Source organism: Wallemia ichthyophaga (assembly GCF_000400465.1).
Source record: "Wallemia ichthyophaga EXF-994 unplaced genomic scaffold scaffold51, whole genome shotgun sequence".
NCBI lineage: Eukaryota > Fungi > Basidiomycota > Wallemiomycetes > Wallemiales > Wallemiaceae > Wallemia > Wallemia ichthyophaga.
The window spans coordinates 922-3,444 of NW_008806322.1; the positions used below are offsets into that span (position 1 = coordinate 922).

Consider the following 2,523-nt stretch of genomic DNA (forward strand, 5'->3'; position numbering starts at 1 on the left):
ACTTGAATTCAATTGTGTCAAGATGGCAGACAATGAACATAAAGACTGACCTTGGCCATTAAGTGTAGGGTGTCATTCGGTTGTTCAGATGAGTGGAGGTGGAACTGAAGTGAGAAAGACATAGCGTTCGTGGTATGAGAAAGCCCATAATTTTGCTATATTAATTTTTTCAATTATGCTTTCCCGTCCTCATCTCTATTATTACAACATCCTTAATGTTGTTTTGTTCCACTTGTACATTTCGTCTGAACTATGAAAGTTGGAATGCACCTACTGTTGCAAATGTGTGAATTAATTTAGCATGTTGATTACTTTCTAAACTATACAGTTCGTCATAAAGTTTTAAGTATAAAGTTGAAATGAAATTAACCTTTTGAAAATCATCGTCTAGAAGTTGAACTGAGGCTCCTGAAAACAGTCAGCTCTAGTGAAATGATTAGGAACAGTATTCCTAAACTCGAAACCTTTTATCGTCACTTTATGAAGACGTCACGCGATGTTTCCGCCAAGTATCCGCCAAGTATCCGCCCACTGATCTAAAAAGGTACGAACGAAGTATTTGTCTACGTATCGTATCTGTGGTTCCTTATAACTCATAAAAGCTCAGTCTTATCATATGCTGATGCTTAAACCACATACCCTTCAAGTAAAGTCTGACGCGGATGAATTGAGGCTAGCTGTGGCTAATATGATGATGAAATAGTATTTACAACTTAAGGCAAGCAGGATCAGAGATACGAATTCAGATTCGAAGAGAAATAATATTTATAACAAGCTCTGCTTGACTCTGGGAACACGAGTTGCAACGAAGGCCTTCGAGGGTAACATTTTGATGTTTTCGTGTCGATCTAAGCGCATGTTTACAAGATTATGAGAGGCCAGCAAGCCGCAATAGCCCCCAAACATTAATCGGAAAGGCTGAAATGAAAAGTGGACAAAAAATGAAACTTTTTTGGAGCCCAGAAGTCTAATAATTTAAAGCACATCATTAACTGTTCATCGCAGTTTACCCACGAGGACTCATAATGCCAAAATGCGTGCACTAGGTTAAGGTAAAGTTACCCGATTATTCATCTGTTCGCCTTTTATCATTATCGCGATAACTATGCGAAAATTAGAGTCGCAATCGACATCGTCTTCTATTCTGCCAAAACGCGTACACTAGGTAACTTTAACCTTAGGAGCAATTGAAGGTATATCCGAACAGACACTTATTTGGCTGTATCGTATCGTCTTCTTAGATCCAAGAATCACTCTTCACTTAACAGAATCGTACTTCAACATGCTTGACCCGAGCTCTAGAAAATGTTGAGGAAAGATGCATTGATTCTCATGCTGAGTAATGTAGGCTTTTGTTAAGCTTAGTTTAATAGGTATACGGCTTTGTTGTCAACTTTTCCGCTTCGCTGATACTTACTCATCATCGTAAGGGGGTAATGGTACCAACTTTAGAAAACGGCCATGATCACATGTCATTAATGTATATGATTGACAGGCTAGATTTCTTATCTAAACTTAGCAAGTCACTCGTACATGTCGCAGCTAAGCTAATACGAAAAAGTGGTTTAAGACACATTAGGCTTTAACGCATGTGTTAGAGCAATTTCATCGTAGCTAAAACATCATTGTCAATATGACATCGCAATTATTTGAGTTAGATCACGAAATAACTTTATCTTTCCAGCAGAAAAAGCTCACATATTGCGAGTAGCGGGATGAACATAAGATAAAAGTAGAAGCACAACTATCAAACATTAAATATCACTTGACCACACCAGCAATTATGGGTAATACCTCTCTTAGATTTGAAACCTTGCCGAATGGGGCGTCATTCAATCATTTCTCCCAGGACAATCTTTATCGCTTACTTGACCTCATCGAATTTAGCAAATGGTCAGGGTAGTCAAGAGTAATTTCGAGAATTACTCATAAAAACCTATTGGGTTGGAAAGTAGTGAACATCAAAATTGTTGAACGAGTAGCTTTATAGTGTGGCCCATCTATAATTACGATCTCATTACTTGCAGTAGATCTCAAGTGCGTCACGCTATCAACGTTAGAGAATGTCACACTTACATAACTGAAGCGCTCTATATCATTTTGTAAGTGGCTTAGCGCGCTAGATGCTAACCTCGTCAATATTATTGATGAAGTTGGCATATGTGACATCGTTCTACTGACAATTATGCATTTGGCTCAATGCTAAGAAAACAAAGTGCTTATCTATACTCAAGAGAGAGTATACAATTTACTGAGATTTCCGTTGCAGGCAATCGTTTGTTAAGATATTCATTTTAAATGGAAACTGTTACGAATTGATCTAAATTTGACGCTAAGAGTTAAACTGCACTAAATATTAGGGCAAGAGAGAATGAAATAGAGCTAACATCCTTGACCTGTGCTTGTCACACTAGTGAGACAAAGTCCGAGATAAACTTCTTACTCAAATGAGCTACTTCACTTAACTGTTGGCGACCCAAATCATACTTGTATTACATTGATGAAACTCCAAATCTATCAAAA

General features: G+C 37.7%; 1 protein-coding gene across 1 annotated transcript; it reads left to right on the forward strand.

Moving 5' to 3' along the window:
* Positions 1-616: 616 nt before the first annotated feature.
* J056_003810 (uncharacterized protein) lies at positions 617-762 on the forward strand (the record flags this gene model as incomplete). The annotated part of the gene is made up of 2 exons (XM_009272236.1): positions 617-679; positions 727-762. The coding sequence occupies 2 exons, from the start codon at positions 617-619 to the stop codon at positions 760-762; spliced, it is 99 nt and encodes a 32-aa protein (XP_009270511.1).
* Between the last annotated feature and the right edge of the window lie 1,761 nt (positions 763-2,523).